At 39.9% G+C, this 13,316-nt stretch overlaps 1 protein-coding gene and 2 non-coding genes across 3 annotated transcripts in view; 1 reads left to right on the forward strand and 2 right to left on the reverse strand.

Annotated features, from left to right (window-relative positions):
- Nucleotides 1-1,174: 1,174 nt before the first annotated feature.
- On the reverse strand, nucleotides 1,175-1,257 carry trnal-uag (transfer RNA leucine (anticodon UAG)). Its single transcript has one exon. It is a non-coding gene; the product is annotated as a tRNA-Leu (tRNA).
- Nucleotides 1,258-1,532: 275 nt separating this feature from the next.
- On the reverse strand, nucleotides 1,533-1,615 carry trnal-uag (transfer RNA leucine (anticodon UAG)). The gene has a single exon. It is a non-coding gene; the product is annotated as a tRNA-Leu (tRNA).
- A 5,937-nt stretch (nucleotides 1,616-7,552) lies between these two features.
- The window catches only part of LOC103134496 (coiled-coil domain-containing protein 42 homolog), a 6,314-nt gene continuing 550 nt past the window's right edge, over nucleotides 7,553-13,316 (forward strand). The window contains exons 1-6 of the mRNA XM_007546762.2: nucleotides 7,553-7,693; nucleotides 7,801-7,924; nucleotides 9,497-9,589; nucleotides 11,231-11,422; nucleotides 12,832-13,053; nucleotides 13,142-13,297. Coding sequence (XP_007546824.1) covers nucleotides 7,656-7,693; nucleotides 7,801-7,924; nucleotides 9,497-9,589; nucleotides 11,231-11,422; nucleotides 12,832-13,053; nucleotides 13,142-13,297 — 825 coding nt within the window. The 5' untranslated portion in view covers nucleotides 7,553-7,655. The remainder of the gene's footprint in view (nucleotides 7,694-7,800; nucleotides 7,925-9,496; nucleotides 9,590-11,230; nucleotides 11,423-12,831; nucleotides 13,054-13,141; nucleotides 13,298-13,316) is intronic.

Genomic DNA, 13,316 nt, shown 5'->3' on the forward strand with positions numbered 1-13,316 from the left:
AACGTTCAAAACCTCAACTGAGTGAGTGTGTGAAGGCAAGTGGAGACGACAAAGACCAACTGATTTTATTGGTTTTGTTGCAACGTTTGACGAAATATTTGCCAATCGTAAAGCAGCTCAGCACATAAACAGAGATCCAACACTCTGACATGTCAGAATATATTCAAAACATTTAATATCCAATGCCTCCACTTTTATTACACAGTTAAATTATATGCAGTTTTGCTAAGCATCACGCACATGCCTCTGAAAATAATCTGTGTTATAGCAACACAGTCATAGCACCGTGTGTGTGAAATAAAACTAGCTTCTGACTAAAAAAAAAAATCTCCAAATAAATTCCATTGCGTAGATTCATATTCAAACTGGGGCTTTGACTAAACAGAACATAAAAAAAATAAAAAATAAACACAGAAGCGCCAATTCAGCAGTACTTTCTATGCTAAAAAAAAAAAGTAAAACGTTAACGTCAGTAGCAACTTCTTTCATGGCTTCATCTAGGAGAGAAACGCAGCTAAACAGAAACATTATGAGACAGTTTTCAAGTCTACAGTCACAACATTTATTTGTAAGGCAGTACATGTCTACAGTTTGATGTTTATGAAGAAACCTAATTGGTTCAATGTAATGTCTGAAATAATAAAAGCAACTGCTAATAAAGATTATTTTGAAGGATGGGCTCTTAAAATAACTGGAAAAGTGATAATTAATCCATCAATAATGCAAAATGGGAGAGTAGTAGGAAAATGTAGCAGAGTGAGCAGAGTGAGAAAAAAGAAGTCAATATGTCCTCCAGCAGCCTAAACCTACAGGAAAACAACTATAGAGACAAGTCATTGAACCACCAACTAGCTGTTTTTCCATCCAATGGTCATGGGACTTTTGTGCAAACTTTTAAAATGTCGTAAAATAAGAAAATGCAAATTAGGTGGGGTTCCATCAGCTGGTTTTGAGCGAATCAACCAGGATACACAAAGTGTGATTTTGGCAGATAATGACATTCCACATGGCTGTAGCAAACTAGAGGTAGAGGCTGCAAACTAGCATTAACCACACATTTCAGAAAAATGGAGAGAGTCCATTTTTCTCTCTCAGCTGGACACTTAGACTTAATTTTTCAGAGTTTCATGCCTCTGGTAAGGCACAGACCCACTTTCTTAAACGCAAGCAAATGTGTCAGAAGTGGGAGTTGAACCCACGCCTCCAGGGGAGACTGCGGCCTAAACGCAGCGCCTTAGACCACTCGGCCATCCTGACTTCCTTCACCAGATGGTGAGATGCCTTTGTGTGCGGTATGCTTGAAGGGCAAAGAACACTCGACAATTCACTAAGGACTATGCCAAACGTTTGCTCATAGTGACGGGCAAAAGTTAACACATTTTCCGCAAAGCAAGTTGTGTTCGCTTTGCTCCCATGCCACCAGTGTAAGTAAATGTGTTGAGTTTTTGAGAACCACTGAACATCTCCCACAGTTGTTGGCAGACCCTGCATCAAGACACTGAGACTTGTTCATTCTTAAATTAAAGCAAGTATGTCAGAAGTGGGATTCGAACCCACGCCTCCAGGGGAGACTGCGGCCTAAACGCAGCGCCTTAGACCACTCGGCCATCCTGACATCTCACAGATGTGTTAAAGATCTCTTTGCTCCATGATGCACTTTCTCAGTCCACTTAAAGCAAACATGTCAGAAGTGGGATTTGAACCCACGCCTCCAACCACTGCTCCCATCCCAGCCTGGAGTGCCTCTCACCAGCCACACCTGGCAGACAGGCCTCTGCTCTGGACCAGAGGTTTGGACTTAGAAATTGAGAAAATTATTTTGAATTATGTCATTTCTATCAACCTCTTCTATGCGATACTTAATTAAAAAAAAAATGTTGGTGGGAACATGGCTACTGACGCAAGGCTTCTTTTTGACAGCGCAACATTAATCTGTGGGACTAATGTTGTCTTGGTGTGCTCCATCTTGTTGTAGCATGAAGAGAGGAAAGAAGTTACAGAAAGTTATAATACGTCTGGTTACTTTAAGTGTTGCCACCTGTGGGTGAGATCCGAAGCCAGGATGGCCACACCGGTAATCCCGACTTGTGTGTGTGGGTTATTCGTCATGGTTAAGCTTCTACTCTTCCTAAAGTTCTTTATAATTTCATTAAATTCATTTTTGAATTCGTATTTTGCATTGTTTTCTTTAAAGTGGAACTCGTTGTTGGGGTTCTCATGCTATTTAAAGCCTTTTGTATGTTTTTGTCTAAACGTGACATTGGTATTCAGGTGTTAGTCACTGAACTTGTGGCTACATTTAGCCTGTTACGTTATTAGATCCAACAGTCTCTAAAAGTTGTGTTATGTAAACTCATGAAAGGTAAACTTAATGTTGGAGCCTGTTGGTTGTTTCTGCTATGTTGTTGAGTGGAATGGTACTCTGGCAGGGGAATGTAAGCACAATAAATCCGGACACTAAGCAGATCACAACTATTAACAGGCAACAAGTGGATTTCAGGGATATCTGGGTGTTAATAAAAGAAATGCTTTTATTAATCACAAACAAGAAATTTATGGTAAGTCTCCATGGAAACGTCCTGAAAAGTGCTGCATATTGCAAAACTTAACGTCCAAACCTCATTCACATAAACACCTTGCACAATATTTTTGTGAACATTACGGTTTCTATAAAAGCCAAAGATATATTAGTGTGCAAGTTTTTTTTTTTTTTTTTTTCTATTTCAAGAGACTTCTTTTGAGTAATGCAAATATCATGATTTTATTGTTGCTGGTTGGCAACTATTTTGCATAAAGTTCAACTCTGTTCTCTCTCTGATCTTATGAAACAGATTACGAAGAGTATGGAAGACATACAACAGATAAGCAGCATCTATGTGGATATCTTTAGGTTCTGACCGCACCATTCCCTACATCGTCAATGAAGCCAGAGAATGATGAGGTCCGATAAAGACAGTAGCCCACAGAAGGCTGCTCCGCAGGTTATACGAACAGCCACCGTCTGCAGAAAGGTCATTCATCTCCAACAGAAATCATTGCTTATTTCTTTTGCATTGTAGCACATCGGCAGACAATAAGGTTATTATTAAACAACCATCTAACACAGGGATAACAAGAATCGTATTGCAATCGTTTGGATTTGTTCCAATAGTACGGGAGTATGCTACTGCCAAGACTAGGATTAAAATACAGGAGCAGCATCTAGATTTTTTTTTTTGCCAAAATATCTTTACAAAACTTTCTTAAAAGTTTAAACAAGCACAGCTCTTATACTTTGCGAGACGACGTAGCAACAGTGATAGTACTAATTTAACACTCTACTACTAAATGACAAACACAAGGAAAAACCAACAAAGTGCCGCTCACAGAATCCTGATCCTAACAACAGTGTACGTACCTTAAGAGAATAGTTTGTGAGGTGCAAATTGAAAGATTCCTGTGTTTATACATTATTAACTCTTATTAAAAATCCATCTATTAGCTGCTTCTTCGTGTTTGTGTGATGTCTTTCGGTGGAGATGAGACTGGCCTTTATTAACCACTCAGACAAACAAACACAACAAAACTGTCAGAAGGCCGATACTACCCTGTGAATATAACTCAAAAAAGTCAATAATTTGGATCTTTCTTCCTTTCTCGCAGGACAATTCTGCCATGTTTAGGTTTCAGAGTGTGGATGGGACATTTTGTATGTGAAAAAAAAACTTTCAAAAACATGGCATTGTAGCAGAAAGACTTTCAGTAATCAAGATGATGCATGACTGCTAAATACATTATTGCTAGGGAATGGAAAATGATTGCGTGGAAATGCAAAACAAAAAAAAAAAGAAAGAAAAAATCCCCCATGTCATCAAGGGGGCTCCGTACAGTTGAGTTTCTTAGACGGCTATTTCTAAATATACTGCAAATAAGATAAAAAATAATTAAATAATAAATAAATGCAACCTTTTCAGATTAATGTTTTTTGCTAAATAGCATTTTGCTCATGTCCAGGGGGAGGCAGCCATCGAAACAGAACAGCCCTGCTGAGATGAACTGAACCCTCACGAGGTTAGTCAACCTTTACTCAAAACCCAATACCTTTGTGTAGCATTTATCCATGAAGTCTTCTTCATTTTCATCTGTCTTTGTTTCCAGGCACATTTGTTCACTAATGACAGGGGTTACACAAGCAGTCAGGTCTTCGACAGGATCTCATTTGTCTTCATTAAAGCAGAGCATGCATTCATTCGTCCCCCCGGGTGCATTTCTGCGTATTATTAACAATGTCTCATCGTGATGAGAGCGCCGAACAACAACCAAGGAAGAAGCGATGAGACTTGACCGGCACTTTAGACTCAGTCAGCGCTGTAACTGATCCAATCCGGTTTTTATTACCATTTCCAACAACAACAAAAAAAAGCAACCATGAGGCGTTTCTTAGCTGCTGTTCACTGCTGAGCAGTTGTTTTTATTCATAAAGTCACAGTGGTCATATTTTAGGAATTTCAGACTCAACACAAACTGAAAATCACATCCCTAGGGGAAACTGTGGATCGGTGCAACGTTTCTGATGTCTTTTCTCTGTAGCTTGGAGCTCTTTTACGCTGGTTTGATAAGAATGTGGTGCAAAGTAATTGCACGGGTCTGCCAATAGATGGCACCACTATTTCCTTTGCTGCACCAATAGTAATTGCATTGTTTGATCTCAAACACAAAGAGTGAACCAGGTTAGTCACAATAAAATAAGGATATTGACCAAATAATATCGAAACTTTTTAGGGTGTGAGAAACCCGTTTTGGAAAGAAAAAAATGGCTGTGAATTTAGTTTACGTGTGTGAAGGCAAGTCACAAAATCACTTTGCGGAATACTCTTCAGCTCCCAATGTCCCCTTTGGATCGGCTCACTCTGATTGGAAGAAGAGTAGATTCGGTTCGTCCCCCTGGCTGTTTTTACAAACAAGATGCTTAACATCTGATAACCATTTTTTGAGTTTTTAGTTTGCTACTTTAACACGAAATGGCGAGTGAAGTCTGCTGATCTCCTCTAAGACAATGCTTTAGCTCTGTATGAACATCTCTCTGTTCAGGTGTTTAACATGTTTTTATTACTTTCATTTTTATTTTTTTCTANTTGGCAACCTAATAGGTTCCTGTGTTGTTACATTTTACATATATATGTCTTAGTGTAATAAAGCATCGCTCCTGCACTTTGAGCAGAGAGACAAGAGTCCTTTGTCTTTTTCCTAAATCCTACTTTTTGTACTGAATCTTTCAATTTGCTTTGCATATTTTTATTCTTGACATGTCGCTACAATGATTATTAAAACTCTGATGATTTGACTCTGGGCACTTGCTGCCCTACGTGTTGTGCGTGATGTTCGTGGGCGGAGTGCGGCCATGTTGGCTCCCCTCAGCGACTGTTTTAGCATGAACTGCAGCGAGGATCTTACATATGTGAGATGCCCATTTTACTTTTCCCACAAGCAGTTTGACCTCCTGCTATTTATAAGATGTGGCTTCATTAAAAAAAAAAAAAGTCAAAATGTGCAAGAGCTTTACTCCAAGGTATGAGGCATATTTAAGTTTTTAGCAAACACAAACTAGTTGGGAGAAGATTCTTTGTTGATTTCTCTATAATCCAACAACTGAAGGACATGGATATGTTAAATTTGTATGAATACTTTTAACCTGTCACTTTTATATCTGTAACTGACTGATTTAGATCTTCTTTTTTTATTTTTACCTTTTTTGTATGATCTTCCTGTTTGTGTATGAGCTCTGTGCATCCAGCTGTTTCCAGTGCACGCTCAGTATTCCTGGGGTTTTCATGGACGAGTCATCTCCGGGACAAATGGCAGGTTGCCCTGGACAACATGAAAGATCTACAGATTAATTCATTTGTGATTTTAGACAATAAAATAAACTTGAAGTTTCCAAGCTGCAAAACCCAATGTACACACAGCAATAAAGTTATGTTTTTATACACTACCTTTTTTGAGTTTCACACATGGGATTTCATCAATAAAATATAAATTCAGTTCACAGTACAATGAAAATCAAAAGGTCTTTGACCAAATCGGTTTCTATTTGAATAATGAAGTCTCGTTTTCTCTGCACCGCTGATGAATGAGCCTCAGAACAGACCTTGAATGCTCCTGATTCTATGATTTCCACCTTTTATCCCATATATATGTATGTATGCATATACCGTAGAGAGGTAGTTTTCCATGAATTAGAACAAACTTGGAATCCAGAGATTCTAGTTTATTCGTCACTCTTTAGCTCATATTTTAGAAACTGTACTCACTATTTAGATGCAGAGAGACTCCTATTATTGCAACCCAGAAAAGGAATTAGACCAGAGGATACTTACTTTAGCTTTTTCTTCTTTTGCTCTTTTCTTTGGTTTGTTATTTAGTTTGTATTTTCTTTTAATTCCTGCAAAGCACTTTGTATTGCCTTGTTGCTGAAAATGCACTATATAAATAAAATTACCTTTACCTTTTACGTTTTCCAATCGTTATATAACCGAACTGGAAATGACCCAGGCTGGATTTGCAGATCTCCGTAAACTATAATAGCTGAGGTCGTGTTTGACAGATTTATCATTCTTTCGTGGGAGCAGAAAAAGCTCCAGTGTGTCTGCTGCCTGACTGCCGACTGACAACAGGCTACATCAAAAACAGATTTTCTTACATGCACAAAATTTCAGGATTTTCTGATCTTTGCCCCAGCTTTAGAAATTCTCAATAAAAGCACTGAAAGGCGGGCAAGCATGTGGATCGGGTTTTCTGTCTGGAAGGTTGTTGGCAAATGTTCCAGAATACATTAAAGGTAATTATTTACGACAAAGGAACAGTGCTTTATTTTCAGCTGGAGACTACAATGACATTGTTTCTTATGTCCTCCAGAATGAGACGGTTGTTTATTTCCAGTCTAAGTAAAGAAACTAAATATGACATGGTTAGAGGTTTTAGCAATGCTGTGAACTATTTACAATGTCTAAGTCGGCATACCTTCCAAGCGAGTTCACACTTCCTAAATGTTTTCATGTTTTGTCACATAAAAACTAATAACTTAATATTTGAACCATCTTTCACTTAATTTACAGAGACAAATGTTTATTGGTGGTATGTCTCTGCTAGCTTTGCACATCTTGACATAAAATGTCCGTCTTTTACAAGGGAGTATTAGCAACGGCATGTTTGTTGCACCGTAGATAAAAGAAATAATAATGTGGCTACATTTCAAAAACCTATTCAAGAAAAAAAATATGACTTTCTGCTATCAGAAAGTCATAAATTTGCAAGAAAAAATTATAATTGTCCATCAATAAACAAATAAATTAATTATATTAAAACTTGAATATTCTCTTACTGTAGATTATAAAGTCATTTTTGCAACAACAAAAAAATGCAAGAAGTTCTCTAAGGTTTGGTGGTAATTTCAGGAGATACATGTCTGAGACACCTACAGATGGCACTCTCAGGCTTCCATACATAACACTGTTTCCCTTCAAAACAAACGTCAGTTTGCGCCCGTAAAAGAAAGCGACGCGTTACCATAGAAACGACGAGAGTTTACTGTAGAAGCGAATTACATTCAGGAAAAAACAAAACAAAACAAAATAAAAAAACAAAACATCTGGAGGCCGACGGGAAACGGAGCAAAAATGTTTTCCAAGATGACCAGCGACCGGAAGGTTTGTCCGTAAGTTCTCCTCCCCGCCTCCCCCGAACCCCATGCGAAGTTCAGCCGAACCCGGTCCGATCCGGTCCGTCGTGGACAACACGTTTGTTCTATGTTTGTGTTTGCAGGAAGATTAAGCCGACTGTCAAAGTCGCGATGACAGGACGGGAATTTATAGCAGCGCAGATGGAGCTGAGGCAGATGGAAAGAGATCGGGAGCAGCTCAAGCAGAAGGCCCATGAGCGGAAACAGGTTTGGGACGGTCTGTTTTGTTTGTTCACTACATCAGACAGAATTGGTTATTCTACTTCACGTCACTTCAAATTTTCTAAAACACGGTTTGTGATTTTCATAATTTAGTTTGCGAAAACTCAAAACATTAGCATTTTTTTTTTTTACAGTTTTGTTGTCTTAAGGCGCTTTCGCACTGTACGGTACTGTACGGTACGGAACGGTACGGTACGGAACGGAACGGTTCCAGCCCTGTTATGTTCGCATTGCACTGAGGGCGCCATCGAAGCGGTGCAGGACGTCATTATTTTTAAAACTAAACAATGTGGTTTGAGTTGGTTGGTTGATAACTGCCAATTTAATAAAAAATATTACAAAGAGCACTCTTTACAAAATATAGTAGTGAGAGCCAGCTGTCAACGGAAAATCAACGTCTGACTCCATAACAACCAGCGGCCAATCAGCTGCTGGTTCTAAGCAGAACCGCTTGGCCGGTACGATTGGAACCACAGCTCTTGTGGTTCCATGGGGCCGGGTGGAACCGGTCGCAAGTTGTAACGCGAACACGCTCGGAACCGTTCCGTTCCGTACAGTGCGAAAGCGCCTTTAGTGTGGTTTCAGATTTGACGACTAAACCAGGGACCAAAACCCTTTACCATCCAAAAACCCGTTTCAGTGTCTTACCAAATGAAATTTGCTCACAGCCCTTTCTTGTATTACTTGAATCAATAAAAAGTTTTTTTCACTGCTGCTTTTAGATTTTAGAAGACAGAAAAATTAGATAAAAAATGTTTTATGTGATGCATTTCCCTTGAATCCTACATTTCTGAAATGTTGAAAGTCAGCTTGTGACCTAATAAAAAGTGAATGTGATGCAGAGGGTTTCCCAAAAAACACAGAGATAGTGTTTGTAATTATGTTTGAGTTATTACGACCCACAAGTGACTTTGGAGCTGCCGGTTGCAGACCGCTGACCTCGATCACGACCTTAACAAGACCATGAAGCAGGAGAGACAGATTTGACTAGATTTGTTCAAACCTTTGACCAGATGTTTAGAAATAAATAAAAGCAATTTCTCTCTCTCTCTCTCTCTCTCTCTCTCTCTTATACCGCCTTTCTTGTTGGTTCAGTTTAAAACACCTGCACAGCTCAATTGATTGCTGAAATAGATCACAAGGAGAGGTTTATGTTAAAAACACAACAGGAAGCTCAAATCTGGGCAGAATTATGCTGTAGCAGAGATTATGCAAAACACAGTTGGTGCTTTGTGAAACGTTCCAGTGGGATGGATTTTAATGCTGTCTCAGGCCAGACAAAACATTTGGTTTAAACTTAGCCTTAGGCTTAGATATCTTAGCCACCAAGGCATAAGTTAGAACTGTTTATTTTTTATGATGTAACATTTTCCATTTATGTAATCCTAATTTTTTAAACATCCAGCTCTGTTTGTTTACTTCTTTATATCTAGAATCATAATGTTTTCATTGTATGCCATGTCAAAACTCATATTGTATGACTCATATGACTATAACTGAATATCTGTTTTGTTAATGTTTGTTTGTTGTTTTTTTTGTTTGTTTGTTTTGTGGCAGTATTTGATTGATCTACATCGCCGTAATGAGGAGCTGAAGCAAATCGCAAAGGAAGCACGTGAGCAACGCTTCAAGCTGGAAATGTTTTTTCGGGTACTTCCAAAAATCACACACACACATACACACACACACACACACACACACAAACATGTTTATCAAGTTTTCAAGTTTGACATTCTGTAAGACATTATTGAACACTGCTAAATATTCATTTTTATATTAAAGTGTGCTCACATATAAATGTTTAATCCTGTTTTTTCTCTGAAAAGAAAGATCTCAACAAACATTTGTTTACCAGCTGGGGAATAAAGATAGGACATGCTCCTCCTTGACAAACTAGTCATTTTCCTTTTTAACTACAGTCATTTCTGTAAGATACTTCCTATTGCCATCCACCAGACATCTGTTTGAGGATAGTTAGTCCAGTCTTCACTTTCAACTATAGGATTTTTTTTACAGGCGTCTCCTGTTTGTACGGCTTGTTTCAATTCACCCAAAAGCACCTCTGTGAGATGAAGATTGGAGCTTCGACTCAATCTGTCAGACTTCAGTTTGGCCTTCAGGTTGGGCTCGGCGATACGGCGTAAATTCTATATTATGATATGTTGAGCAGTTCACCTCAAAAACAGTAAATGGGAGTATTGTTATATTCCACCTTTGACTGCGTTGGGTAGCGCCGTGAGACGAGCACTACGTAACGGCAGCGTTCTCCAAACTTCAGCCAGGCAGTCCTACAAAATGTTGCCAAACAACATTTGAAAATTCTTCCGTTTTCTCGACCATCTCTTTCACTTCTTGTGAAGTCTGGATGGGGTGAAGTCACGTGGCTACGGACTGTCTAAAAGAGACATGCGCATAGCCTAACTACACACAGCCAAAAAAGACAAAAATGACTTTTCTTTTCATTTTCCCAGGCTTCATTTCATTTTTTTCTTATGGTGTGTTCACACCAAACGCGTTACGCGCGTCAAAAACGCATCTGACGCTTCAAGTTCGACGCATGTGCCCTTTGAATGCAGATGCTTGACATTTTGCTGTACACCTAGCGTTTCGTGCATCGGGCGCATCTGGTTTACATTCAAAGTCTATGTGGAGGTGCGTCAGAAGCGTCAAAATCGCTCTCGCTCTTGTTTTCCATTGCTGGCCTATTTATCGAAGGTGTTGGATGTGCTTGCCTCGTCCAACGCTCCAAACGCTTCAGACTGCTCCATGCTAAACGCACGAAACATGCCACGACAAGCTCTTGACGCGCCTCCACGTAGACGATTGGCGTGAACACGCCATTAGGCTTTATTCCTTTCTTGCATCCTACTCTTTGATGAACCAGACCTTGACATGCTGGCGGTTGTATAGAATCTCCTCCACTTGTAGACTATGTTCTGTACAGTGGAGTGGCTTACCTGAAGTTCCTTGAGACTTCTTTAAACCCATTATAACGGCACTGACAGCTCTTTCCTTTGGTGCGCAACAGTCAGCACCACACCAAACTAAATGTCTGAATTTGAAACAAGCCTTCCTCAAATGATGAGTGGGAATAAATGTAGGGATGTCCTTAAATTTTTCTCACCAGAAATCACTTTTCAAACTACATCTTCAGCTTTAGGTTTTGGATTACACTACTTAAATTTCTGAGTATGTTTCATGCTGATCTTATGTCTCCATAAATGTCCAAAAACGCACAAATTGTTTACGCGATTGTCTATGGCACTGAGTAAATCCGTCATTCTGCTCCAGGACGAAGAAACGGAATCCGACAGGTTGATGGCTGAGAAGGAGATGAAGGAGGCGTTGGAGAAGGAGGCGGAAATACAGCGGCTGAAGGAGGAGTGTGAGGAGCTGAAGAAGAGGAAGCAGGAGATGCAGCTTCAGACCCTCAAATACATACCCTACAGGGAGTTCTTGGAGCGCGTGCTCAAACTAACAAAAGTACGGAAGTGACCCGACGTGTGGCGCAGTTTTCTTTTAATTCATTAGTAGAAATGACGAGAAAAAAAAGGACACAAGTTCAGTTGAAACAGTCCAAGTGAAGTTAAAAAGAAAAAAGACCTGACAAAGACATTACAGCATCCCGCAGGTTTTCACCAACATCTCCAAGATTGTCCCTTCATCTGGCAACTCTGTTGAATCCTCCACATATTCAGTACATCTTCCATATTTTCAAAATGTTAGCCCTAAAAGCTAGGACTGATCAGAAAAAGATAACAAACACATTTTAACCAAAAATGCAGAAGACAGAAACACACGCAAGCAATTTATGCTGAAGTCAGACATCGGGTTTTTGCGGTTTTGATGCTGTTTTCTGCATGTTAAACCTGCTGAGACATTTGAAGATCAAGTGACGGTTCAGTTAACACCACATGTCATCTCTACCATCCTCTAACAAGTATACTGTACGTTACGCAGTGTAAGGATTAGATTAATAAGCTCTAACTTAGAAAAACTAATAGTTGAAAAAGTATTTCCTTTGCCTGAATTTCTTATTTTTGATTAATGCATTGGGTGGAAACCATCCTGGCATCACTGCAGGAGCTCTTCGATATCCGGAGATACAGCCAATAGCATGTCAAGCAGCACTTTCACATTTTAAAGATGTACACAAAAATCTGTGAAAAAGTGGGTTTTTTACAAATAATTTAGAGTTACGTTCAACAGACAAATGTGTGAATAGGTGCATCTGTAGGTAACGAGTGTGGAGAGTCCACTGTAAGGATTTGCATCTTTTAATGTTAGTCTTTAAAATATCACAGTGTTTACATGAGTTTATGTTTGTCTGTCTTATCCCATCATTTTTTGTATTTGAGTAGCTTTGATTTCAAATAGCTTTTTACTTTTACTTGAGTAAAACCTTTGGGTTCTCTGCCCAACTCTGATTAAAACTTGAACTGTGGAAATTTCAAAAATCTAAAACCACGACTCGTTTTTTTACTTTATTTTTGTTTTAACTTTTCCATTTGGACATCTGAGAAAAAAAAACAACAACAACATGATAGTGGATCTATCCCATCTGTCCTTTTCCTACACACATAATGCCCTCCACTATAGTCCACTTCCTGCTTTAGGAGCGCTCTCCGGTCCGACATGCATTCAAACCGCGCCAGAGTTCACTTTAACCGAACTGAGACCAAGGCTTTCAGGCGGGCCGGAGTTTTGCTTTTTGGGTCGATTGCACACTCACACCTTCCGAAACAAACCGGACTTTCTGGGCAAACGAACTGGATTTCAATTAAAGTGGACTAAACAGGGCCGGTGCGAACACACCCTTAAATTTGTTTTGAACTTCGCATTTATTTTTGCTCCCGTTTGTCACCAGGTGACCCTAATTCTGTGTCTCGCAGTTTACCAACGTGGACGAACTCGCGGGTTACTTAGAGAACCTCCTCTACATCAGGGACCAGCTGTACCAGAGGGAGACTCAGGTGCAGGAGCACATGGAGCAGCAGAAGAAAGCCTGCCAGAGCCTGAAGGACAACCACAACCTGCTGTTGCTGCAAAAGAACAACCACCTGTCGCAGCTCCAGACCGAGCTGGAAAAGGCCCGCTCTGAAGCTCTGATATGGGTACGGGAACGCCTAATCACAGCCTCATCGTAGCCTGGAAGCTAAAGACGCTCCGAGAGAAGCTCAGGTGTCGCTTGTGTTTCTGCAGGAAAGGCAGTGGAACCAAATTCAGGAAACGGCTGCAAAGAAGACGCTGGAGCTGGGCCAGATTACGTACGCGACCCTTAACCTGTTCGAAATGGCCGGCGGGGTGACTGGAGTGGGCGGTTTGCACATCCACGACACGGAGAAACAACTGGAGGCGGTAAGTGACCTGAGGGAAG

Source organism: Poecilia formosa, unplaced genomic scaffold (assembly GCF_000485575.1).
Source record: "Poecilia formosa unplaced genomic scaffold, Poecilia_formosa-5.1.2 Scaffold17, whole genome shotgun sequence".
In the NCBI taxonomy this organism is placed as follows: Eukaryota; Metazoa; Chordata; class Actinopteri; order Cyprinodontiformes; family Poeciliidae; genus Poecilia; species Poecilia formosa.